Genomic DNA, 23,861 nt, shown 5'->3' with positions numbered 1-23,861 from the left:
GAGATAAGGGTGTGCAGCTAGAGCACATGCGTCACCACACCTCCGGCACAGAGACCAAAGAGATAAGGGTGTGCAGTTGGAGCACACACATTGCCACACCTCCGGCACATAGGCCAAAGAGATACGGGTGTGCAGCTGGAGCACACAAATCGCCACACCTCCGGCACATAGGCCAAAGAGATAAGGTGTGCAGCTAGAGCACACACGTCGCCACACCTCCGGCACCTAGGCAAAAGAGATAAGGTGTGCAGCTAGAGCACACACGTCGCCACTCCTCCGGCACATAGGCCAAAGATATACAGGTGTGCAGCTAGAGCAAACACATTGCCACACCTCCGGCACATAGGCCAAAGAGATAAGGCGTGCAGATAGAGCACACACGTCACCACACCTCCGGCACATAGGCCAAAGAGATAAGGGTGTGCTGCAAGAGAACAAACATTGCCACACCTCCGGCACATAGGCCAAAGAGATACGCATGTGCAGCTAGAGCACACACATCGCCACACATCCGGGATATAGGCCAAAGAGATAAGGTTTGCAGATAGAGCACACACGTCGCCACACCTCCGGCACATAGGCCAAAGAGATACAGGTGTGCAGCTAGAGCACACATGTCGCCACACCTCCGGCACATAGGCCAAAGAGATACAGGTGTGCAGCAAGAGCACACACATCTCCACTCCTCCGGCACATAGGCCAAAGAGATATGGTGTGTAGCTAGAGCACACACGTCGCCACACCTCCGGCACATAGGCCAAAGAGATAAGGTGTGCAGCTGGAGCACACAGATCGCCACACCTCCGGCATATAGGCCAAAGAGATACGGGTGTGCAGCTGGAGCACACACATCGCCAAACCTCCGGCACATAGGCCAAAGAGATATGGTGTGTAGCTAGAGCACACACGTCGCCACACCTCCGGCACATAGGCCAAAGAGATACAGGTGTGCAGCTAGAGCACACATGTCGCCACACCTCCGGCACATAGGCCAAAGAGATACAGGTGTGCAGCAAGAGCACACACATCTCCACTCCTCCGGCACATAGGCCAAAGAGATAAGGTGTGCAGCTGGAGCACACACGTCGGCACATAGGCCAAAGAGATAAGGGTGTGCAGCTAGATCACACACGTCACCACACCTCCGGCACATAGGCCTAAGAGATAAGGTGTTCAGCTAGAGCACACCGATTGCCACATCTCCGGCACATAGACCTAAGAGATCAGGTGTGCAGCTAGAGCACACGCGTCGCCACAACTCCGGCACATAGGCCAAAGAGATAAGGGTGTGCTGCTAGAGGACAAACGTCGCCACACCTCCAGCACATAGGCCAAAGAGATTAGGTGTGCTGCTAGAGGACAAACGTCGCCACACCTCCAGCACATAGGCCAAAGAGATGAGGTGTGCAGCTAGAGCACACGCGTCGCCATAACTCCGGCACAGAGGCCAAAAAGATAAGGGTGTGCTGCTAGAGGACAAACATCGCCACACCTCCAGCACATAGGCCAAAGAGATTAGGTGTGCAGCTAGAGCACACGCACCACCACACCTCCAGCACATAGGCCAAAGAGATAAGGGTTCACAGCTAGAACACACACATCACCACACCTCCAGCACAGAGGCCCATGAGATAAGGTTGTGCAGCTAGAACACACACATCGCCACACTTCCGGCACAGAGGCCAAAGAGATAAGGGTGTGCAGCTAGAGCACACACGTCGCCAAACCTCCGGCACATAGGCCAAAGGGATAAGGGTGTGCAGCTGGAGCACACATTTCGCCACACCTCTGGCACAGAGGACAAAGAGATAAGGTGTGCAGTTAGAGCACACGCGTCACCACAACTCCAGCTCATAGGCCAAAGAGATAAGGGTGTGCTGCTAAAGGACAAAAGTCGCCACACCTCTGGCACATAGGCAAAAGAGATGAGGGTGTGCAGCTAGAGCACACTCGTCGCCACTCCTCTGGCACATAGGCCAAAGAGATAAGGGTGTGCAGCTAGAGCACACGCGTCACCACACCTCCGGCACATAGGCCAAAGAGATAAGGTGTGCAGCGATAGCACACGCGTCGCCACAACTCCGGCACACAGGCCAAAGAGACAGCGGTTTGCAGCTAGAGCTCACGCATCGCTACACATCCGGCACATAAGCCAAAGAGATAAGGGTGTGCAGGTAGAGCACACACGGCGCCCGACCTCCGGCACATAGGCCAACGTGTTAAGGGTGTGCAGCTAGAGCACACGCGTCGCCACGACTCCGGCACATAGGCCAAAGAGATAAGGTGTGCAGCTACAGCACAGTGTTGCCACACTTCTGGCACATAGGCCAAAGAGTTAAGGGTGTGCAGCTACAGCACACGCGTCACCACAACTCCGGCACATAGACCAAAGAGATAAGATGTGCAGCTAGAGCACACACATCGCCACACCTCCGGCACATAGGCCAAAGAGATAAGGGTGTGCTGCTAGAGGACAAACGTCGCCACACCTCCAGCACATAGGCCAAAGAGATTAGGTGTGCAGCTACAGCACACGCGTCGCCAAAACTCCGGCACATAGGCCAAAGAGATAAGGTGTGCAGCTAGAGCACACACATCGCCACACCTCCGGCACATAGGCCAAAGAGATTAGGTGTGCAGCTAGAGCACACGCGTCGCCATAACTCCGGCACAGAGGCCAAAGAGATAAAGGTGTGCTGCTAGAGGACAAACGTCGCCACACCTCCAGCACATAGGCCAAAGAGATAAGGTGTGCAGCTACAGCACACGTGTCGCCACACTTCTGGCACATAGGCCAAAGAGTAAAGGGTGTGCAGCTGGAGCACACACGTCGCCAAACCTCCAGCACATAGGCCAAAGGGATAAGGGTGTGCAGCTGGTAGGGATGTGCACGATATTTATCGGCGCCGGCGGCGGTAGGGCTTTAAGGGCGGGAGAGAGTGTACTCACCCCCCCCGCCGTGTTTCCCCCGCCGGCGCTCTCCGAATTTGAAGCCCCTCGGGGCGGCAGCGTTCCTCCTTGCCGCCCCGTTTGCCCCCTCGGCCGGAAGTGGCCGGAAGTTCTGAGCGGGCGCGCGCACAACGGGCGCACGGGCGCTCGGAACTTCCGGCCACTTCCGGCCGAGGGGGCAAACGGGGCGGCAAGGAGGAACGCTGCCGCCCCGAGGGGCTTCAAATTCGGAGAGCGCCGGAGGGGGAAACGCGGCGGGGGGGGGGGTGAGTACACTCTCCCCCGCCCTTAAAGCCCTACCCCCGCCGGCGCCGAATCACCGAATCTGCCCCGACACCAGAAACGTTTCGGCGGCCTTTTCAATGGCCGCCGAAACGTTTCGGGCACAAGCCTAGCAGCTGGAGCACACATTTCGCCACACCTCCAGCACAGAGGACAAAGAGATAAGGGTGTGCAGCTAGAGCACACAAATAACCAAACCTCCGGCACTTAGCTCAAAGAGATACAGGTGTGCAGCTAGAGCACACGCGTCACCACACCTCCGGCACATAGGCCAAAGAGATAAGGGTGTGCTGCTAGAGCACACATGTCGCCACACCTCCAGCACAGAGGACAAAGAGATAAGGTGTGCAGTTAGAGCACAGGCGTCACCACAACTCCGGCTCAAAGGCCAATGAGATAAGGGTGTGCTGCTAAAGGACAAAAGTCGGCACACCTCCGGCACATAGGTAAAAGAGATAAGGGTGTGCAGCTAGAGCACACACGTCACCATACCTCTGGCACATAAGCCAAAGAGATAAGGTGTGCTGCTAGAGGACAAACATCACCACACCTCCGGCACATAGGCCAAAGAGATAAGGTGTGCAGCGATAGGACACGCGTCGCCACAACTCCGGCACACAGGCCAAAGAGACAGCGGTTTGCAGCTAGAGCTCACGCATCGCTACACATCCGGCACATAAGCCAAAGAGATAAGGGTGTGCAGCTAGAGCACACACGGCGCCCGACCTCCGGCACATAGGCCAAGTGTTAAGGGTGTGCAGCTACAGCACACGCGTCACCACAACTCCGGCACATAGGCCAAAGAGATAAGGTGTGCAGCTAGAGCACACACATTGCCACACCTCCGGCACATAGGCCAAAGAGATAAGGCGTGCAGCTAGAGCACACGCGTCACCACACCTCCGGCACATAGGCCAAAGAGATAAGGGTGTGCTGCTAGAGCACACACATCGCCACACCTCCGGCACAAAGGCCAAGGAGATAAGGTGTGCAGCTAGAGCACACATGTCGCCACAACTCCGGCACAGGGCCAAAGAGATAAGGGTGTGCAGCTAGAGCACATGCGTCACCACACCTCCGGCACAGAGACCAAAGAGATAAGGGTGTGCAGTTGGAGCACACACATTGCCACACCTCCGGCACATAGGCCAAAGAGATACGGGTGTGCAGCTGGAGCACACAAATCGCCACACCTCCGGCACATAGGCCAAAGAGATAAGGTGTGCAGCTAGAGCACACACGTCGCCACACCTCCGGCACCTAGGCAAAAGAGATAAGGTGTGCAGCTAGAGCACACACGTCGCCACTCCTCCGGCACATAGGCCAAAGATATACAGGTGTGCAGCTAGAGCAAACACATTGCCACACCTCCGGCACATAGGCCAAAGAGATAAGGCGTGCAGATAGAGCACACACGTCACCACACCTCCGGCACATAGGCCAAAGAGATAAGGGTGTGCTGCAAGAGAACAAACATTGCCACACCTCCGGCACATAGGCCAAAGAGATACGCATGTGCAGCTAGAGCACACACATCGCCACACATCCGGGATATAGGCCAAAGAGATAAGGTTTGCAGATAGAGCACACGCATCGCCACACCTCCGGCACATAGGCCAAAGAGATAAGGTGTGCAGCTGGAGCACACAGATCGCCACACCTCCGGCATATAGGCCAAAGAGATACGGGTGTGCAGCTGGAGCACACACATCGCCAAACCTCCGGCACATAGGCCAAAGAGATATGGTGTGTAGCTAGAGCACACACGTCGCCACACCTCCGGCACATAGGCCAAAGAGATACAGGTGTGCAGCTAGAGCACACATGTCGCCACACCTCCGGCACATAGGCCAAAGAGATACAGGTGTGCAGCAAGAGCACACACATCTCCACTCCTCCGGCACATAGGCCAAAGAGATAAGGTGTGCAGCTGGAGCACACACGTCGGCACATAGGCCAAAGAGATAAGGGTGTGCAGCTAGATCACACACGTCACCACACCTCCGGCACATAGGCCTAAGAGATAAGGTGTTCAGCTAGAGCACACCGATTGCCACATCTCCGGCACATAGGCCTAAGAGATCAGGTGTGCAGCTAGAGCACACGCGTCGCCACAACTCCGGCACATAGGCCAAAGAGATAAGGGTGTGCTGCTAGAGGACAAACGTCGCCACACCTCCAGCACATAGGCCAAAGAGATTAGGTGTGCTGCTAGAGGACAAACGTCGCCACACCTCCAGCACATAGGCCAAAGAGATGAGGTGTGCAGCTAGAGCACACGCGTCGCCATAACTCCGGCACAGAGGCCAAAAAGATAAGGGTGTGCTGCTAGAGGACAAACATCGCCACACCTCCAGCACATAGGCCAAAGAGATTAGGTGTGCAGCTAGAGCACACGCACCACCACACCTCCAGCACATAGGCCAAAGAGATAAGGGTTCACAGCTAGAACACACACATCACCACACCTCCAGCACAGAGGCCCATGAGATAAGGTTGTGCAGCTAGAACACACACATCGCCACACTTCCGGCACAGAGGCCAAAGAGATAAGGGTGTGCAGCTAGAGCACACACGTCGCCAAACCTCCGGCACATAGGCCAAAGGGATAAGGGTGTGCAGCTGGAGCACACATTTCGCCACACCTCTGGCACAGAGGACAAAGAGATAAGGTGTGCAGTTAGAGCACACGCGTCACCACAACTCCAGCTCATAGGCCAAAGAGATAAGGGTGTGCTGCTAAAGGACAAAAGTCGCCACACCTCTGGCACATAGGCAAAAGAGATGAGGGTGTGCAGCTAGAGCACACTCGTCGCCACTCCTCTGGCACATAGGCCAAAGAGATAAGGGTGTGCAGCTAGAGCACACGCGTCACCACACCTCCGGCACAGAGGTCAAAGAGATGTGGGTGTGCAGCTAGAGCACACACGTCGCCACCCCTCCGGCACAGAGGCCAAAGAGATGAGGGTGTGCAGCTAGAGCACACACATCACCACACCTCCGGCACATCGGCCAAAGAGATGAGGGTGTGCAGTTTGAGCACATGTCACCACACCTCCGGCACAGAGGCCAAAGAGATAAGGTGTGCAGCTAGAGCACACGCGTCGCCACACCTCCAGCACATAGGCCAAAGAGATAAGGGTGTGAAGCTAGAGCACACACGTCACCATACCTCCGGCACATAGGCCAAAGAGTTGAGGGTGTGCAGCTAGACCACACATGTCACCACACCTCTGGCACAGTGGCCAAATAGATAAGGGTGTGCAGCTAGAACACACACATCAGCACACATCCGACACATAGGCCAAAGAGATAAGGGTGTGCAGCTAGAGCACATGCATCACCACACCTCCGGCACAGAGGCCAAAGAGATGAGGGTCTGCAGTTAGACCACACGTCGCCACACCTCCGGCACAGAGGCCAAAGAGATAAGGTGTTCACCTAGAGTACACGCGTCGCCACACCTCCGGCACAAAGGCCAAAGAGATGAGGGTTTGCAGTTAGACCACACGTCGCCACACCTCCGGCATAGAGGCCAAAGAGATAAGGTGTGCAGCTAGAGCACACGCATCGCCACACCTCCGGCACATAGGCCAAAGAGATAAGGGTGCACAGCCTAAACACACACATCACCACACCTCCAGCACAGAGGCCCATGAGATAAGGGTGTGCAGCTAGAACACACACATCGCCACACTTCCGGCACAGAGGCAAAAGAGATACAGGTGTGCAGCTAGAGCACGCGCATCACCACACCTCTGGCACATAGGCCAAAGAGATGAGGGTGTGCAGCTAGAGCACACATGTTGCCACATCTCCGGCACATAGGCCAAAAAAATTTCTCCTATGGCCATTTGGAAAGAGCCATTGCATTTCAGTGGGCATGCCGTGTTGTTCGTTTTAGTACACTGTGGGAGATCCTGACACTGATCCACCATTGGATTTGCAAGAAGGTTCGGATTCCAGATGCATTTCCAGGGAGGACTGGGAAAGACCCGACACAAGTGGGACCCTCCCTGAGAGGGGTGCTGTGCTGGGGTTGGACAAGGACAGTGGTTCTTCCCCTGTGCCACAGAAGATCCTCCGCTTCTCAGTGGTGCCTCCTGTCCTGGCCCACCTAGCAGGGGTCTCGCGAGTAGCCGACAAAGCAAACATTACAGAAACCCCACCCCCACATCTCCTCCAAAGTGAACAGAAGGCGGGCAGGGGCTGCCCTAGGAACTCCTCACCACTTGATGAAGTGGGCCACGGCCCAGAAGAGAAGCCCCTTTCCCCCTCACAAGCGTCGCGCCTTCCGGTGCCCAGGAAGGGAAAGGCCGGCTGGTGTCCCTGAAGGCTTTAACCGGCTCCGGAGAATCACCTCCCTGCTGAGCCTGGAAGAGAAAAGCAGAGAAGGTCAGGCGGCGGCGGCTTGCCCTCATCCTCTCTCTCCCTCGGTGGGAGAAACTGCTCCAGAAACAGCCGCGGGGACCACCCAAGCCCCTTTGCTCCCCCAAGAGAGTCAGCCGCTGGCAGTCAGGAGGGCATCTGATGATGTCACAAAGGGTGGTGATGACCTCACAAGGGGAACTCAGGACTTCTGGGGAAATCAGTGACAAGGAGCCTGATTGGAGGAGAGGAAAGGGCCAACTCCCCCCTGCTAACTGGGCCAAGGAGCGCATTTGCATGGGGAGGGGGCTCTGGCAGGGAGAGAGCAGCTGTCTCTGCTCAGCCCAGCATAGCATCCCTCCCAGTGGCTGTTACATAGGAACACGGGAAGCTGCCATATACTGAGTCAGACCCTTGGTCCCTCTAGCTTAGGAATGTCTACCCAGACTGGCAGCAGCTTCTCTGAGTTTGCAGGCAGGAGTCTCTCCCAGCCCGATCTTGGAGATGCTGCCAGGGAGGGAACTTGGGACCTTCTGCTCTTCCCAGAGCAGCTCCATCTCCTGAGGGAGAATCTCTTCCAGTGCTCACACATGGAGTCTCCCATTCAAATACAAACCAGGGCAGACCCCACTTAACAAAGGGGACAATTCATGCTTGCTGCCACAAGACCAGGTCTCTTTTGTTTCTTTTTAGAATGCATGTCCCTTCAGGGCAGGGAACTGTTTGTTTCATTCTCTTTGCTATGTAAACTTTCAGTTTTTTGTTTGTGTGGTTTTTTTGTTTTGCAGAAAAGCACCATATATCAAACAGTCAAACTCAGAAGACGACCAAAATAATCCCAGTGGTAACTGGCGCCCTGGGTGCAGTTCCAAAAGACCTTGAAGAGCACCTCAACACCCATCGGGGCCACAGAAATCACCACCAGCCAATTACAAAAAGCAGCTTTACTGGGAACAGCCTATATTCTGCGACGATATCTATAATAATAACAGCAACAACACTGACAATAAAATCCAGCCTTCCCAGGTCCTTGGGAAGGACTCGATGTCTGGATAAAGCAAACCAGTCAATAACACCTGTCTGACTGTTTAAAGAAATAATAATAAATAAGAAATCGACATCTTGCTTCTCACAGGGGCCAAACAGATTCCCCCGGAAAAAACCTCAAAGCAGGGCCAGAAAGCAATTCTCCCCTCCTGCCGAAGCTTCTCATTAACTGGTGTTCAGAGGCATACTGCTTCTAACACTGGAAGTTCCACTACTCTGTGATGGCAATGGCCCTGGATTGGGTCCATCCATGCTCCATCAATTCATTTCTCTCATGGCCATTTAAAGCCATCTCAGCAAACGGCCACCCTTCGATCTTGTGGCAGTGCATTCCACATGTAACCTGTCATTTTGGTTTATGTTGCAAAGCACAACGGACAGGGAAGGCCCTCTTTAAAGCAACAGGAAATATTTAAAGCTGGATTGCAGAACTTCGACCCTCCTGCAGATGTTGGCCTACAACTCTGGCCATTGTGGATGATGGGAGTTGTTGTCCAAGCCCTGATTTAAACCAAGTCTAGACCCATTAAGATCACCAGTTAAATAATCAGTGACATATGTATTCCACTATCCCACCCTGCAAGTGGAAAATTAGGAGAGTCAGTGTGGTGTAGTGATTCCTAGGGGTCGTGTTCAAATCCTGGTTCAGCCATGAAACTCAGTGGGTAACTCTGGGCCAGTGATTTTTCTTGAGGGATGCACAATTAGCAAAGACAATTCACACTTGCTACAAGACCAGCCCTCCTTGTTAAGCAGTGACAAAGCGACACACACACACACACACACACACAGAGGTCAGGTTGTTTGAATTCTTTTTATAATAATAATAAAAAAAAGCCCCCTGGGACACAACAGATCTCCGACACTCCTCGTTTCAATGCGTTTATGGCTCTGATCTTTCGGTCTCCAGGAACAGAGCTGCGTTCTTGCAGTCTCCTCTTTGGTGGAGAAAAGCGGGTTTGACCTGGCAAAGGGATAAGGTTGGGCTCTCCTCTATAAAGGCTGGGTCTCTCATCAGCGGGGCTCGGAGGGGGCCGTATAGGACGGCGGAAGAGGGGGCAACCGTGGGGAACAGAGTCCTGGTTAACCGGGGTCTGGGTCGCATCTGCTTCCCGAGTGGCGACCCGCAAATTCTGCGCGGGAAACGGCTCCGTAGGCAGAGCGGCAGATGCGCGGCTGCGGGTTCGGAAGATGCACGCAGCCCTCCCGAGGGCCTGGCTCAGTTCTTCTTGGTCTTGGGCGTATCGTACTTCCTTTTGCTGGAGTACCACAGCAGGAGCGGGATGCCGATGGAAGGGAGGGTCATGACCCCAAAGGCCGCCCAGTCCAACTTTTTCATTTAAAAAAAAAGGAAAGGAAAGAAGCGCGAGAGAGAAAATGTCAGACCATTGGTTTGTTTTACCCAGCCCAGGCTGGGAGCTGCCAAACACCGAGGTCCATCTTGCTCGGACCTGTCTACACTGACTGGCAGCGGCTTCTCCGAGGTGGCAGACAGAAGCCTCACTCAGCCCTACCTGGTGACGCTGCCAAGGGCTGACCCTGTACGCAAAGCCATGAACCCATTCCCAATAACAGAGGCTGGACGGCCATCGTGGCAGCCCTTTCCTGCCCTGAGCAGGGGGGTTGGACTAGATGGCCTCTGAGGTCCCTCCCGACTCTTCATGTTCTGTGAAATTATCCCCTCCTGTGTCTCACAATTACTTACAAAGTGTGGGGAGAACCTCCTGTCGAACTCTCGCTGGGCCAGGATCCCGCCCTGTCCTGGCGCACTGGTGAAGCCAACCTGAGGGGAAAGGAGAGACACGCTATCTACAAGCCCTGGAAAGGAGGAGCGGAGAGATTGCAAGACACTCCACCAGACAGCTGCCCCAGGGGGGGTCCCCAAGCGTGGACTACATCTCCCATCATCCACTGCTGCTGCAGAGGGTGATGGGAGTTGTAGTGCCACGGCACTGGGGGAAGCCGGGGTGGGAACCTCCGAACCGCCCCACATCTGTATCCTGAAGCCTTGGACCCACACCCAGCCGACTGAGGATGGCGGGGAAAGCAACCAGCTTGGCCAGCACCTGCTGGATTGGGACGCCAGGCAAGACGCCCGCCATGGATGTGGACCCAAGATGCCCGAGGACTCAGCCTCTGATCTCTCCACTTCTCGAAACCTACCCGGCCCTGGGGGAGCTGGCCAGGGGATTTGTAGAGGTTTGCTCTTGGAGATCAAGCAGGGAGGGAAACGCATCTCTCCCCATCCTCCAAGGCACTGCAGCACAAAGCAGGACCTTTCGGCGGGGGGCAGGGCGGGGGGCAGAGGTAGGGCTCCATAAATCCACCTGCCCACCTGCCAGCAGAGAGAACATCCTTCCCTGCGTACACTCCCTGAGCTTCCAGCGAAAACCCAATTGGTGGGAGGAAAATGCCCTTCTATGAGGAACATAGGCAGCTGCCTCCTACCGAGTCAGACCCTTGGCCCATGTAGACACCCATTGTCTACACTGACTGGCAGCGGCTGCTCCGAGGTCCCATCCCCAAATCAAAGGACCAGAGGATGCTGCCTTATTCTGAGCCAAACCACCTATTTCAGACACCCCTTCCCAGCTGTTTTTGGACTACAGCTCCCATAAACCCCAACCACAGTGGCCGACAGCCAGGGATCCTGGGAATTGTAGGCCGTGTCTGCCCTGAACAGGGATTCCCAGATGTTGTGGACGACAACTCCCAGAATCCCCAGCTGCCATGACTTTTGCGTGAGATGCTGGGAGTTGTAGGCAACAACATTTGAAAATCCCTGTGAGAGGCGACACTGAGTGTAGGCCAGGCCTGCTCAACTTACCCCCCAACACCTGTTTTGGGACTACAACTCCCACAATCCCCAGCAAAAGTGGTCAATAGCCAGGGATTATGGGAGTTGTAGGCCAACGTCTGCAGGAGGGACGGAGTTGAGCAGCCCTGGTTGAGAGACTGACAGTGGCTCTCCAAGTTGTCAAGCAGGAGTGCTACTCACCACCACAAGGCCCCCCTCCTGCGCCAGGTACGTGATGGTGGCCGAGGTGAAGTTGAAGTAGCCGGCTTTCAGGGGCCTCAGGACCACCGTGTGGGAGACGTTGCTGGCGCTGAGCAGCCGGCCGTTAAGGAAGGAAACGCGACTGCAGACACGGGCCGGAGCAGGCATGGCTGCCAAGGGCCCGTGGACCTCAGACAGAGGCTGCTGCAGGGATTTGTGTAGCACCTGAAGCTTGCCAAGTGCTCCAAGGTCAGTGGCAACACATCACAAGGCCTTGCCCAGATGGAATTTAAAATATTTCAAAATTGTGGCAAGACTGTGGCAAGGATACACGCATTCTTCCTTACTCCAGAAAAGATTTTAAGACCTCTTTTAATGCATAGATAGAATCAAATAAAACCAAAGATCTTACAGACTTGAGCAAACGGGTTTCAATTTTAAAACCTCACTGTCAATGCTCTATCTCAGACAGCTGGAAACTCTTGAGATTAAACACAGCAACGGAATCTTAACCAAATCACATATTTAATCTCAAGGGTTCCCAGCTACTGGACATAGAGCACCGACAATGATGTTTTAACACTGAAATGCGTCTGCTCAAGTCTGTAAGATCTTTGTTTTTATTTGTTTTTATCTATGCATTAAAAGAGGTCTGAACATCTTGCCTGGAATATTTTAAGAGTATAAAATAAAATGAGATGAAGGGAGAACCCACAAGAGTGCCAAAACTGAAACTGGAGTGGGCAACAGAAGTAACCAACATGGATACTACAGGAAAACCATGATCATCAAACGGGCATCCTTTTATTTCTTCCTTTTGGTGAAAGGCGGTACCTGATTGATGGGCTGTCAGCTAGAAGAGGGTGCTAACCTGTTTTCTGCTGCTCCTGAGAGCAGAATTAGAACTGATGACAAGAAAGTAGATTCAGGCTAGACGTTGGGAGGGGTTAGGGAGGTGTGAACTGGACAGTGTTTGAACCCGGTTCAACTCGAACCATGTTCGACTCGAGTTCGAACGTGGATCGGCCTCCAAAATGGGGTGCCAGTCCAAGTTTAAACTAGACCTGTTCAGCAGTCTACTCATAAAGGGGAATCCTGAGCTGTGCACATCCCTAGGAGGGATTTCCTGACTATGAGAACTGATTGACCATGGAACAGCTTGCCACATCAAGTAGCGAGTTCTCCTTCACTGGCTTTTTGAGCCCAAGGCTGGACGGCCATCTCTTAGGGATACCCTGAGCAGGGGGTTAGACTAGAAAGTCCATTCCGACCCAAGTTCTATGATTTTATGAAAAAACAAGCCGAGACACACTTCAGGAGGGAAAGCAAGTGGGAGAAGGCATTGAATCAGGAAGAAAGAAAGATTCAAAGCAGGTACACAAAAGGACCTGCCCAAAGAGAAAGTAAAGGAGGGACATGACAGAAACATGGGTCGTTTATTTGCCTTTTCAGTCTTTTGCATAATTTTGTCTTTATTTCAAATCCGAGCTCTGGCTGCCACAATGAGGACTAGACACTTAGCTAGCATTCACGGCTTTCTAATTACAGGTCCTCCATCCAGGGCCCCATGCAAAAGGATACGGCGCAATTCTATCCCACTTGACATTGAGCATCCCGGAAACGATGCCGAAGTCTTCTGGGGGGAACGAATCATCTGACAGCTCCACCTCTAAGGCAGCACTAGATGTCAGCGGAGAAATGGATTGGGAGAACAACATTGGGAATAAGCCAACATTTGAAAAGACAGAAAGCATACAGTTAAGGTATAAAACAGAGAGGTGGGGTGAAGAATCTCCCATGGAACGTTTGCCAAAACAGAAAATTTTCCAGAGAGATTTTCCATGGACATTTTTACATTTCTGAAAATTCACTGTTTCCTAAAATTCATAATGAATGGTAATGCAATATTAAGCATGTCAGTCACTTCTCTCTCAGCCTAACCTACTTCACGGAGAAGTTGTGAGGACATATAACCATGTTATGGTTCCTTCCGCTCTGGGCTCCGTGAAGGAAGGATAGAAATATAAATAAGTACCATATTTACCCAAATTCAAGATGAGGTTCCCCCCCCCCCCCAGTTCTTTTCTAGTAAATATAGGAGGGTCTTCTATCTTTAAGGCAGGGGTGGGCAAACTTGGCCCTCCAGCTGTTGCTGAACTACCACTCCCATCATCCCCAGTCATGTGACTGGGGATGATGGGAGTTGTAGTTCAACAACTGCTGGAAGGCCAAATTTGCCTACCCCTGTTTTATGGTGCCATCTTACATTCAGGGTCACCTTCTATTCAGGTAAAGACGGTTAAATGACCTCCGAGGTCATTTCCGGCCACCACCACCACTACCCCGACCCGCAGCTATGCGAATTTAACCCTGCCCTGCCCTGCGTATGCTGAGGCTGGGTGTCAGTTCCCCGAATGTGGATACGCAAAACTGCGGATGCTGGATCTTTGGGCAACGAAGTTTGCCTGCATCTCCTCATCACTGCATAAAGGTAAGATAAAGTGTGCGGTTGAATCGGTGTCGACTCCTGGCACCCACAGAGCCCTGTGGTGGTCTTTGGTAGAATACAGGAGGGGTTGACCATGGCCTCCTCCTGCGCAGTATGAGATGATGCCTTTCAGCACCTTCCTAGAGCACTGCTGCCCTGGGAAACACACCAGCGGGGATTCGAACCGGCAACCTCGTGCTTGCGAGTCGAGTCTTTTCCCTGCTGCGGCATTAGGTGGCTCATCAACGCGTGGCAGTTCCTAACCGGTACTGGCTGTCCTTCAAACGCCTGGAGTCAAGGTGGTTCCAAAATGCCTATAGGGTGGATTGGGACCCCTTAGGCACCACAGAGCCAAATTTTCTAGGCCCAGAGAAACAGGCACCGTAGGGATGCCGAGGGAAGGAGTCCTTGTTTACCTGGAGCCAACATTGTAGATGTTGTACTGCAAGGTGAGGTCTCTGCCCTCTACGGCGTATCTGTTCAGCAGCGACTTGGACGCCAAGAGCCTGGCCCCTTCCTCACCATAGACGGAGGACACCAGGGCCAGCACCAAGAAGACCCATAGCTTCATCTGGAAGGAAGGACAGGGGTCAGCTAGGAAGCTGCCTTATAAGAGCAAGTCAGTGGTCCCGCTAATTTTTTCCCCATCTATGTGCAGAATGAGTTTTGTTCTGCACGGCAGTTGGGAGTGGGGCCTTCCGGATTCAACCTAAGCCCTGGTTTGCATTTGAATGGGAGACAGCATGTGACGTGAGCACTGAAAGAGATTCCCCCTTCAGGGATGGGGCCGCTCCTGGAAGAGCGTCAAAAAGTTCCCAGTTCCCTCCCTGGCAGCATCTCCAGATAGGGCTGAGTGAGACTCCTGCCGGCAGCCTCGGAGAAGCCGCTGCCAGTCTGGGTAGACAATACTGATCTAGAGGGGCCGAGGGTCTGACTCGGTATATGGTGCAGCTTCCCACGTTCCTAACAATCTCAAAGCGATTTACACAGAGAAATAAATAAGCTGTTTCCCTGTCCCCAAAGGGCTCACAATCTAGAAGGAAACATAAGATAAGACACCTGCAAAAAAACATTGAAGGGATCCTGTGCTGGGGACGGATAGGGTCAGTTGCTCCCCCACTGATAAATATAAGAGAATTACCACTTTTAAAAGCTGCCTCTTTTGTTCAGTTAGCAGGGGTACAGATAAGAACTGGGCCACTGTATGCACCTGGGAAATAGGTTTCCCAACCCTACCTGGGACCTTCAGCACACTAAGCAGATATGTTGCCACTGAGCGATGGATTGCCCCCTTTTCTAAGCAGGGTTTGCCCTGGTTTGCATTTGAATGGGAGACTAAATAATGCATGAGCACTGGAAGATATTCCCTTCAGGGGAGGGAGCCATAGCTCAGTGGCAGAGCACCTGCCTGCTTGCAGGCAGAAGGTTGCAAGCTCCCTCCCTGGCAGCATCTCCAAGGTAGGACTGAGAGAGACTCCTGCCTGCAACCTTGGAGAAGCCGCTGCCAGTCTGGGTAGGCAATCCTGAGCCAGATGGACTCACAGTCTGACTCGGTGTATGTTCTATGTTCCTCTGATTCTCCTGAACAATAAAGCTGCCTTCTACAGAGTCAGACCCTTGGGCCAGCTAGTCCAGTGCTGTCTGCTCTGATCGGCAGCAGCTCTGAGCCCGGTCTTTCCCAACCCTGCTAGGGACTGAACTTGAGACCTTCTGCATGCAAAGCAGAAACTGTGGCCTGGAGTGCACCCTAGGAGGCCCGCCACCAACCCACCCCCAATTCCACCCCACTCCACAGACCCTACTCCCCCATAACAATTTGCATTTCCCCTGCCATGACCCCTAATTTTCCCTGCTAGATCCTCCCTTCATTGGGTCCCTTGGAAAGAGACCCCTGCACCCCTAAAGAAAGCAGTTTTGTTAGGACCCCCTGCCCAGAGCCCCCCATTTTAGCTGCCCTCCCGCAAGGCGCCCCTACCTTTGCTGCTGCCAACAGAACGGAAGAGAGAGTCAGCACTGGCAAGGGCGCTGAGCACGCCACCGGAACCCCGCCCTCCTCGGCTCCCGCGTGACTTCCTTTGGGGTCGCCAGGCACGCTGGGGGTTGTAGTCCTCCCTGCCTGGCCTCGCTTCCCCACACAGCTGGCTTTGCACCTTGCGGGGAGCAGTGTTCATGATTCCAGTAGGACTTCTCGAGAGTCGCGGGATGCATGCACGCCATCTCAGCCATAGATCCTCTCACGGAGGGTCTTCTTGACTGTTTCTTTTCTGCTTTCCTGATGTTTCTTGTTTGGGGATTCAGTAAAATGCACAGTTTAGTTGAGAATGTGCTCAAGTTTTGTGGATGTCCATTTGAATATGTGTGGTAGGGTTCATGTGTCCTAGGTCTGAGGTCTTGAGTTGAGGTGGCTTTCCACACCAGTGAACTGGCAAATTTTGTGGGCAATCTGGGTTGATCCTGATCTGGTTTTGCTATGTTACCCCTTTGCTTACTGAATGGGAGACACAGACTCTCAGGGGGGCCACGATGGAAAAGGCCCTGTCCCTAATCCCTGCCAACAGGAACACAGAAAACTGCCTTATCAGTCAGACACTTGGTCCATCTAGCTCAGATTGGTCTACCCGGGCTGGCAGTGGCTTCTCCAAGGTTGCAGGCAGGAGTCTCTCTCAGCCCTATCTTGGAGATGCTGCCAGGGAGGGAACTTGGAACCTAGATGCCCTTCCCAGAGCGAGCCCATCCGTTAAGGGAATATCTTCCAGTGCTCACACAGGTAGTCTCCCATTCAAATGCAAACCAGGGTGCACCCTTCTTAGCAAAGGGGACAATTCATTCTTGCTACCACCAGACCCGCTCTCTGTCATCTCTATAGGCAGGATGACCAATTCTGACTGAAGCTATTCCTGGAAATTTCACTCCCTCCAATGTTTTTTTCACAGCAAGAAGTCTTCGGAAATCTCTAGAGTTGCTTTTGAGAGTCACCCAAAGATTGATGCTGAACCCTGGAGACTCTAGGTCAGAAAGAAGCTTGGGGGGCGGGGGGGACACCAAAGCAGGCACAGCCGCTCCTGCTTCCTGGCAGTAACTTAGGTGGCTCCTCTCTGTCCCGCACTGCCTGCAGGGTGGCCATTCACCAGGTAGAGCTGCGCGGTACCTGATGAACAGCCAGCTTCTAGGCAACACAAATCTTGGGCTGGATGGGACAGAGAGAGAGGAGACACTCAAGCTGCCTCCTTTGGTACAACCCTAGATAGGACTGTTCATTAGCTGTTACAAGCCCCCTCCCCCAGCTCATTCGGGGACGGATGTTGATCCCTGGCCTGGAGGCCTCTGGCCAGCCTTGAAGTCTCCCGTGTACGAGAGATTGGTGGGGAAGGAAAAACAGTGCGCGGCAGGATTTATCACAACCTTTTTTTAATTTTCCAGCCCCCTCTCGCCCCGCAGCAAAGAACCCAAATCCTGCGGTCACCGCTAATATGTGGATATCGCGGTGTGGGTCACGGAGGCGTGGCGGCTCCAGGGAAGCGGCAAGGGCTTCGTGTCGGACGGAAGGCCCTGCAGTGGCGCTGCTAGCTGACTGGGCGAGGCGAGGCGCCCCGCTTCGGGGTCCGCTGCTCCGGCTGTCCGATCCCCTCCTCGCTAGGCTTCTCCTGCTTGGCCAGGAGGAGGTTCATGGACTCGCGCATGTCCTCCAGGAGGGCCAGCTGTGCCTGGGCGATCTGGGTCTGCGTCTGGATGTTGTTGTGCATGCACTCGAGGAGCCCGAAGCATTCCTGGGGCTGGTGGTCGGGCGCTGGGGAGGGAAAGCGGGAGGAGACGGGTTCGAGGAGGCCGGCGGGGGCTTTCCTGACTCCGACACCCACCCCGCCCCAAAGCCTTTTGGGGGACACCCAAGCAAAATGTGGCAAACCCAAACCAGATGCAGAGATATCGATGGATTTTGTTGTGAGCCACCCAGAGACGCGACTTGGGGCGATATTCAGTTGTTGATTTAACAAATATATTGAGTTGTGTATTTGGCAGATGGTGCATACTGCCCCAAATTTGTATCTTTGGGCGGTTTACAAACATAAAACAAATTCAACCAGAAATTAAAACACTAAACACTAAATTTTCTTCCTCTCTCACAACACTACATAAGAACATAGGAAGCTGCCTTATAGCTTACATTCCTTTTCTTTGTGCCCTCCGCCGCACAACAGTCCTGCAAGGTAGACCAGTGCCATGATCTCCAAAGGGACAGGGAGAGGCACGCCTAAGGCCACCTTGTGAGTTTCTGGCTAAGGCGAGGCTGGAGTTGTCAAAAGTCCTGACGTGTTACTCAGTGTAAGCCCTGAGAGTGCTTATTCAGAAGCAAGACCCATTGAGTTCAACGGGACGCTCTCTCAGGTAAGTGTGCATAGGAACATAGGAAGCTGCCTTATATGGAGTCAGGCCCTTGGTCCATCTAACTCAGTGTTGTCTACCCAGACCGGCAGCGGCTTCTCCAAGGTTGCTGGCAGGAGTCTCTCTCAGACCCATCTTGGAGATGCTGCCAGGGAGGGAACTGGGAACCTTTCGTGTGCAAGTATGCAGGTGCTCTTCCCAGAGCGGCCCCATCCCCTAACGGGAGTATCTTATACTGCTCATACTGTACATGTCTCCCATTCAAATGCAGACCAGGGCAGACCCTGCTTAGAAAAGGGGACAATCCATGCTTGCTACCAGAAGATCACCTCTTTTCATTAGAACCAGGGGCCATATGGTTAATAAATGATGGCCAGGGGATTTGTGACCGACAAAAGGAAGTGCTCTTTCCACACTGCATCATTAGCCGGTGGAATTCTCTGCCACAGGATGTGGCGATGGCCTCCAGCCTGGATGGCTTTAAAAGGGACTTAGACAAATTCACGGAGGACCTCAGACTACCAGGTGGCTATGGGCCACCTCCAACCTCAGAGGCAAGATTGATTGATTGATTACATTTTCAAATGCCTCTGAATCCCAGTTGCAGGGGAGCCCCAGCAAGAGAGAGGGCATGGCTTCGTCTCTTGCCTGTGGGCTCCCCAGAGGCAACTGGTGGGCCAGTGTGGGAAACAGGAGGCTGGACTGGATGGGCCTCCTTGGGCCTGATCCAGCAGGGCTGTCCTTCTGTTCTTAGACAGCTCTAAAGAAGCTGCCTGCACAGGAAATACAGCTAGGTGTCCACCACTTACAGAAATGTCTCTTCCCCTTCCCAGTCCGAGCTGTCTGGGTATACGGCTGACCCGGGCTGGGCCTCCAGTGGGTGGACGGGAGCTCCAAAAAACTCGGAGAGGGCTTGGCTGGACACAGAGGCTTGAAAGTGGCTGGGGGGCCATCGATGTCTTCTCCTGTTGGGAAAGAAAGGAGAGGGGAGAACGTCGGTGTTGATTTATTCATCTGGGGGTCACTGCGGCCGACTGCAAGAGTGACAGCATTGTGGAACCAGCCGCCGAGGCGCCCTGGTGCACGAGAAGAGAGAGCGTTCTTGTAGCGAAGCCGGGGGATCTGCAGAATGGCACTTTTGCACAGAAAACAAGCACATTAAAACAAGTGGATTTTTTAGCGGTGTCGCTGTTTTACACCGAGGCAGCCTAGCTCAGTACCACCGACTGGCTACACTGACTGGCAGCGTTTCTCCAAGGTTCCAGGCAGCAGGTTCTCCCAGCTCTACCTGGAAATGCTGCCAGAAACTAAAGCTGGGACCTTCTGCCTTCAAAGCAGAAGCCATCATAGGAACATAGGAAGCTGCCATATACTGAGTCAGACTATTTGTCCATCCAGCTCAGTGTTGTCAACCCAGACTGGCAGCAGCATCTCCAAGGTTGCAGGCAGGAGTCTCTTTCAGCCCTATCTTGGAGATGCTGCCAGGGAGGGAACTTCGAACCTTCTACATGCAAGCAGGCAGGTCCTCTTCCATTGAGCTAGGGCTGTTTTAAAAGGGAATATCTTATAGCAGACAGCACTCACATGTAGTCACCCATCCAATAGCAAACCCTACTTAGCAAAGGGGACAAGTCATGCTTGCTAATGCTAACACAAGACCAGCTCTTGTCTCTTTTTCTGCTATTATTTTTGCAACTGGCCTGAAGCTCAGCCTGAAAATCTGAAAGCATGTTCCAGTGGGAATCCTTCACGTAACCTCAGGCAGTTAGGACAGAAATTCTCAGACTTGGGTCTCCAAATGTCATTGCACTACAACTCCCATCACCCCCTGCCACTGCACCTTTGGCTGTGGCAGCAGGGGATGATGGGAGCTGTAGTCCAGCACCTGGGGACTCACGTTTGTGAACCCCTGAGTTAGAAGCCCAGAGGTAATACATATTACTCACAACATATTACTTATATAATAATAAAAACTGAATATAATCAAAACTATTATATTATATTTGGGTAATAAATATTACTAAAATATATATATTATTTGAAATCTGGGGATATTTGGATTATACCAACTTGGATTATACAAATTTGGTTCTGCCGAGTTTGTGAAGCCCAGTAATTTTTAATATTTGGACTCCTAGGATCAAGCTTTGCCAGAATTCCTGCTGGCACTTGCTGCTACCCAGAGAGGGCAGGGATGATGGGAGTTGTAGTCCAAGTTTGTCCAGCCCTTATTTAACAGCAATAAGGAGGACGTTGCGTTTCTCTCCCCACCATGAAAAGTGTCACGGTTCATCCCTTCAAGTCAAACTGCTGATCAGGGCAGTTTGGTGCGGAACCTAGCTAACAAGTTGAGAATCCTGATTTGGGGCTGTCTCATGCCCAGGCTCAGAGCTATCTCAGGAGAGAGAGGAGGCAAACACTTACGCTGGACTTGTGTGGATCTTCTCATGGTACCTGAAAAAATACAAGGTGACAAGGATTATACAAATACAACAAATATTTTATATACCGCTTTTCAACCAAAGTTCCCAAAGAGGTTTACAAAGGAAGGAAGGAAGGAAGGAGGCTCCCTGTCCCCAAAGGGCTCACAATCTAAAAAAAAGAACCAAAAGAGAGACACCAGCAACAGCCACTGAAGGAATGCTGTGCTGGGGATGGATAGGGCCAGTTGCTCTCCCCCTGCTAAATAAAAATAGATTATGAGACTTTTCTGTCAACAGCACTCTTTCTATGCTGCTGTGGCCTTTCTTTCCCAGCTCTCCCTCAGCCAGGGATGGTACAGAACCAGCCCACAAAAATGGGGTCCCTGTAGGCAGCAGTTCAAGAAGTGGGGAATTTCATAGAACCCTCTTTCTTACAACGTGTTTGACCGGCAAGAGCAGTTCGACAACCCCACCTACTTTTCCGATGCTGCTTCTCATCTTGAGGGTTGACATCTGGTTCCATCTGAACAGGACTGGCACTTGTGCCTAGAAGGGGGGTGGGGTGGAGGGAAGAACCTATATTAGCAGGATATTTCAGAAGCATTTGTTGGAGATTTTTTAAAAAATGAACAAGTCATCCGAGAACGGAAGGTGGGGTGTACAAACCAGACCGGTTCGAACACCAGTTTGACTCGAACCGAGGCAGTTCAAGTGGTCCAGGTTTGAACCAGCCCAGCTTGAACTGGTTTGGGGGTCTACTAGTAAAGGGGATTCCAGTGAGGATTCCTCTTTATGAGTAAAAATATGGGAGGGAGGGGCTTCCTTGAGCTAGAGGGTGTGGAAGGGGAGTCACGACTACTTACTTTAATCAGTGGTGGCTCCCCACCACCCTGTCTACACTTGAGTAGCCCGGGCCTTCTTTGGCCCGGTTCGGACTTCTGTGCATGCATGGAGACCACTTTAGTGACCTAAATTAGTGACCAACCATAGTTAGAGGGTTGGATTAGGTCCAGGGAGACCCAAGCTGAAAGAGTGGATGGAGAGAGTAGATAGGGGTTCCCCCCCTCCCTCTCTCACAACACTGGAACTAGGGTTTATCCCATGGCCAGGAAATTTGGGGCCATTTAATTTAGAGTCATATGTTTGATAACTGATGGCCAGGAAAGTTAGGACTGACAAAAGGAAGTACTTTTTCACACATGTAAAATAAATATCCGCCCCGCCCCCCCCATTTGTGCAGTGTAGTGAATAATAGACTACAGTTTTGCCCTCTGTTCACATGATGAGCAGAGACCTCGCACAATTTGCATCCTGAAAAGAACCAACTCTTTTCTCCAGTCACACCACAAAAGTAGTAATGCAAAAGGGCCGGTTTTTCTTGGAATGCAAGAGCTGGCCAGCAGATGGCGCTGCAAAAATTGCTCAAGGGCTCTGCTCCACATGTGTACAGAGGGTAAGGTCACTGTGTGGGAAAGCATGTGGAAACCTGCAGAAGTGTCAGGACAGTAAGATCACGCTTTGAACTTGGCCTGTGTTTTGCAGATCCTGCACTCTGTTGCTGTCTGGAAACACCCTGGAGGACCACTGTGTGAAACAGGATGCTGGACTAGATGAGCCTTGGGCCTGATCCAGCAGGGCTGTACTTATGTTCTCCATCTGCTGTATTCATTTACCTGGCACTCGCCTACACCTTCCAGAGGTGTACTGCTTCTGACTGCTCATATGCTAGTTCTGTTGGGAGGAGGGCAAGAAGACAAGGAATGTGGAGAGCTTTGGACATCTGCAAGTATTCGACTGTTGCTTAGTGCTTGAACTTGGCCACAAGTTTTATATCTTTTCCTTGCTCAGGGAACAGAGCATGCTAAAAAAACCCACCCCACCTAGGCATGACTTAAAGACCCATCTTTTTAGAGAGGCCTTTTAAGGTTCGCTGCTGATATCCGGTAATTGTTTTTAATTTTTTTAAAGCTTTTATAACTTTCAGTTTGAAACTTTAAAAATGCATAACTTTTAGCTGTAGCAAGACTTACACTTTGGAAATTTAAATTTTATTCAAGTTCTTTTATTAACTTTTTATTGTTTTGTATATTGCATCTATTTTATTAATGTCGTGAGCCACCCTGAGCGGTGCTTTGCTGGAGAAGCATAAATGTTTTAAATAAATATTGTGTTAATGCTTTAACTGTTGTTGTGTTTCTAGATGTTGTTGTGTTTCAGAGACTTGCGTGTGGGGTGCTACAGATATGTGCCAGATAAATAAATAAAACAAAATAATAAAACAATAAAGCAACCTATCCCCACTGCTTACACACTGGACTACACAACCCCTGGAAGACTACAGCTCCCATCAGGCCTCACGGTGGGTAGGGGGGGGGCTGGAGAGTGGGCCGGGCACGAGACTCCAACTCCCATGATGCTCCTCTGAGAAAGCCCAGACAGGACTACAGATCCCATCAGGCCAGGGCTGAAGCTCCTCGAGGGTCCCGCAAAACTCGCCTCTGGGGTGTGGCGGGTCGTGCCCGGAGCGCGGCAAGTGCTGCAGCGAGCGCCGGTGGGACGGCTCCATCCACCTAACCGCTGGCTCGAACTTCTGCGCCTGCGCGCTTGGCTCCCCTTGCGCAGGCGCAGAGAGCACCTGGCCGCGCCCGCGCCATGCCTCCACGCGCATGCGTAGCACTCGTCGCCCATCGGCCCCTAGTCTGTAGTTGCGCCGGCTGTTCCGTCATGCGCGTGGGTGCCGAGGCTGGGGGACGCGCAGGCGCTTTGCGCACCTTCTCCCTCCCGTGGCTCCCCATGCGCTGCTCTTGCCGCTGCGAGGGGCGGGGAAGGTGGAGCCCGTTGTTCTCTCAATCGAACTTGCTCAGAGCCCAGAGGGCGGGGCCGACGTCCCAGGGCCCGCGTTTTCATTGGCCGAGGCCGCGGCGGC

The 23,861-nt window shown here is 52.7% G+C and overlaps 2 protein-coding genes across 7 annotated transcripts in view; both read right to left on the bottom strand.

Annotated features, from left to right (window-relative positions):
* The window catches only part of SSR2 (signal sequence receptor subunit 2), a 30,222-nt gene extending 13,993 nt beyond the window's left edge, over positions 1-16,229 (bottom strand). For 2 of the 4 annotated variants that reach the window (XM_053278293.1, XM_053278294.1), the window contains exons 1-6: positions 16,108-16,229; positions 14,549-14,703; positions 13,226-13,324; positions 11,645-11,753; positions 10,352-10,429; positions 7,461-7,604 (exon numbers count right to left, since the gene is read on the bottom strand). In XM_053278293.1, the coding sequence (XP_053134268.1) occupies positions 7,461-7,604; positions 10,352-10,429; positions 11,645-11,753; positions 13,226-13,324; positions 14,549-14,703 (585 nt within the window). In that variant the 5' untranslated portion in view covers positions 16,108-16,229. Of the gene's footprint in view, positions 1-7,460; positions 7,605-9,441; positions 9,977-10,351; positions 10,430-11,644; positions 11,754-13,225; positions 13,325-14,301; positions 14,453-14,548; positions 14,704-16,107 lie in introns of those variants that run through there. The other 2 variants (XM_053278296.1, XM_053278295.1) reach the window with 2 other exon arrangements.
* A 1,294-nt stretch (positions 16,230-17,523) lies between these two features.
* Positions 17,524-23,857, bottom strand: TSACC (TSSK6 activating cochaperone). Of its 3 annotated transcripts, none has more exons than XM_053278571.1 (5): positions 23,707-23,857; positions 21,413-21,481; positions 20,937-20,966; positions 19,322-19,477; positions 17,524-17,919 (listed from the first exon to the last, which is right to left on the bottom strand). In XM_053278571.1, exons 1-5 carry the CDS (start codon positions 23,840-23,842, stop codon positions 17,696-17,698), a joined length of 615 nt encoding a protein of 204 aa, XP_053134546.1. In that variant the 5' UTR covers positions 23,843-23,857; the 3' UTR covers positions 17,524-17,695. The 3 variants fall into 3 exon arrangements, with proteins under 3 accessions (XP_053134546.1, XP_053134545.1, XP_053134547.1); XM_053278570.1 differs by lacking the exon at positions 23,707-23,857 and adding an exon at positions 23,432-23,618; XM_053278572.1 differs by lacking the exon at positions 23,707-23,857 and adding an exon at positions 22,230-22,260.
* Between the last annotated feature and the right edge of the window lie 4 nt (positions 23,858-23,861).

Source organism: Hemicordylus capensis, chromosome 14 (genome assembly GCF_027244095.1).
Source record: "Hemicordylus capensis ecotype Gifberg chromosome 14, rHemCap1.1.pri, whole genome shotgun sequence".
Taxonomy (NCBI): Eukaryota; Metazoa; Chordata; class Lepidosauria; order Squamata; family Cordylidae; genus Hemicordylus; species Hemicordylus capensis.
The sequence above is the reverse complement of the archived record's forward strand: the minus strand, read 5'-3'. Positions and strand labels throughout refer to the sequence as shown.

Bases quoted from the DNA above. Each gene is read 5' to 3' on its own strand.
- TSACC (XM_053278570.1), bottom strand. From the start codon at position 23,603: ATGCGCGTGGAGGCATGGCGCGGGCGCGGCCAGGTGCTCTCTGCGCCT. The intron at 20,967-21,412 runs GTAGGTGGGGTT...GTATTTTTTCAG, and splicing joins TGAGAAGCAGCATCGGAAAA to GTACCATGAGAAGATCCACA. The intron at 17,920-19,321 runs GTAAGTGGTGGA...TTCCCTCCCCAG, and splicing joins GAAGGGGAAGAGACATTTCT to CGCCCGACCACCAGCCCCAG.